The 2,378-nt window shown below is 33.2% G+C and overlaps 1 protein-coding gene across 1 annotated transcript; it reads left to right on the top strand.

The window, feature by feature from the left end:
• Positions 1 to 409: 409 nt before the first annotated feature.
• Positions 410 to 1,587, top strand: LOC107644563 (uncharacterized). The gene has a single exon (XM_016348450.3). The coding sequence runs from the start codon at positions 669 to 671 to the stop codon at positions 1,206 to 1,208; it is 540 nt and encodes a 179-aa protein (XP_016203936.1). The 5' UTR covers positions 410 to 668; the 3' UTR covers positions 1,209 to 1,587.
• Positions 1,588 to 2,378: the final 791 nt, after the last annotated feature.

Genomic DNA, 2,378 nt, shown 5'->3' with positions numbered 1-2,378 from the left:
TTTATAATTCAGATCAACGGTTAAAACAATTAAAACACCAGTATTTCTGGTACACTTGAAACTCTTCCTATAATATTATGTTAAAGTTATGCATTAGATAAATTATTAAACATAAATTATTTCATTTCAAAATCAATTATGGTTAAGTCATTTTTAACAATTAGTTTTACTTAAAATTCACTCTAGAGTATAGAAACACAAATACATATTTTTTAATGAGTGTATTTGATTAAACAAGAAGCGTGACAATATTACCAATAAAATATCTCTCCCTATAGGCTATCACAAACCACAAAATGGCAATGAAGCTTCCATTGATCTAAACCCATTCTATTATTTTAATCACTAATTGTTCTTGTGGGTTGGATTTTTAATCTCAACGCGGACTCTCACTATGTCAACCTTGTAATAACAACTGGGCACTGGCTACGGTTGAAAGGTTCTAATAATATATATGAAACTTCTAAATAGACTTGTTCACACCCTATACACACCTTCTTAGGCTCTTATATAAATAACACCTTTTTGAAACTTGCAAGTCTCAAAAACACACCTTGTTTGTTCCAAAGTTTATAACTTGATCCTCAAAAACCTCAAAAAACAAAAAACCCATCTCAAATTTCAAACTTTTTTCTTCTTGGTGTGTGTGAAATTGCAGAATCACAAGCATGGGGAACTACATATCATGCACCTTAGCAGGACCAGGAAGCAAGAACTCAAGGGGCATAAAGGTAATTTTCCCAAGTGGGGAAATCCAGCAGTTCCAAGAACCAATCAAAGCAGCAGAGCTTATGCTTGAGATGCCAAGCTTCTTTGTTGTGAACACAAGATCTCTTCAGATTGGAAGAAGGTTCTCAGCACTGAATGCTGATGAAGAACTTGAATTCAGCAATGTCTATGTAATGATTCCAATGAAGAAACTAAACTCAGCAGTCTCAGCAGCTGATATGGGTGCCTTGTTGATCACGGCAAACGCCGCGGCCAAAAGGGCATCTGGTGGTAGAAAGGTTAGGATGATCATGCCAGAGTATGATGCTGATTCGAGGGAGAATGATATGAGAATAATGGAATCACCATCACAACCAAAGTTGAACTTGGATGATATTGAAGAGTATTCTAGCCCTGAGGTTATGCACAGATTGTCCTTGTGCAGGTCAAAGAAGCCATTACTTGAAACCATAGCAGAAGAACCTGTGTGTTCAAGATGAATAGGGTAGCAGATGCTAGATGGAGTTTATGAAAGAAAGTGATGGTGATGGTGAAGGAAATTATCATATATGGGAAAGAGGTTAATTATGATTGGAATTGTATGTATTGCCAATACTAATATTTAAACCAGATAGTATTAGTCCATTCTTTTATTCAATTGTTAGATTTCACTCTAAAACTTTCAATTCCTTCTAGGCTTTTGCTTTTAATTCTAAACAGAATTGTAACTTGTAAGACACTAGTGTTCAACCTGTATCTTCTTTTTCTTTTTTTTTTTTCTAATGTGGTATTCAAATTTTATTACCACATCTGATTTGAGAAATTGTAACTAGCTCTCTTAATACAAGGTTTTTGTTTTCTTTAAAAAAAATAAATAAACAACGGCGGCAGCAACAGCAACAACTCAGGATCTATGTAAGTTTATTAGGGAATACCACCCGAATTTGCGAGTACCCATCCCACACCGGGGTGGGTTTTTAACGGGGTGGGTTTTTGGGAGGGGCGGAGCGGGGTCGGGTTTAGGTAATATCCGCCCCGCTATATATATAATATATATAATTTTAATATATAATATGTATAATATATATAAAATAATTAGTAAATGATTAATAATATTGTATTATATTTAAATTTTTACTTTAATTTATGTTATGTATGTGATGATGGTTATATAAATTTTGAAATTTAATTTTATTTATTAGATTTTAATAATTATAGGGGACAGGCAAGGCGGGTTAGGGTTCAACGTTTTACTACTTGCGGGTAGAAGTGTGGCGGGTTCTATGCGGGTTGTTATACGGTAGGGCGGGGTCGGGTAGAGCAAAAATCCGTCCCTACCTGCCCCGTTACCACCCCTAAAGTTTACCCACATTACTTTTAAGACATGTTTCTCTTTATACTAATGCCATGTCAGCAACATTGCTTACTTGACAAAATTTTAGAATCAACCACTCAATTTTTGCCAAATCACCTATTATTTCCAAATCAGCAAAAAAAATAAACTATACAAAAAAATAACTCATTAAATGTAACAAACTACACAATAAATTTATAATCCTCAATAATTAATTTCTATAAATAACTCATTAAATATAATAAACATCCATATTATAAATGTCATAATAATATTATTAATCATAATAAATTTTACGTTACAAATATTCAAATTT

The sequence above is a fragment of the Arachis ipaensis genome, chromosome B5 (genome assembly GCF_059453495.1).
Source record: "Arachis ipaensis isolate K30076 ecotype BB chromosome B5, ASM5945349v1, whole genome shotgun sequence".
NCBI classification, from domain to species: Eukaryota; Viridiplantae; Streptophyta; class Magnoliopsida; order Fabales; family Fabaceae; genus Arachis; species Arachis ipaensis.
This window is presented reverse-complemented; position numbering and strand designations above follow the sequence as displayed.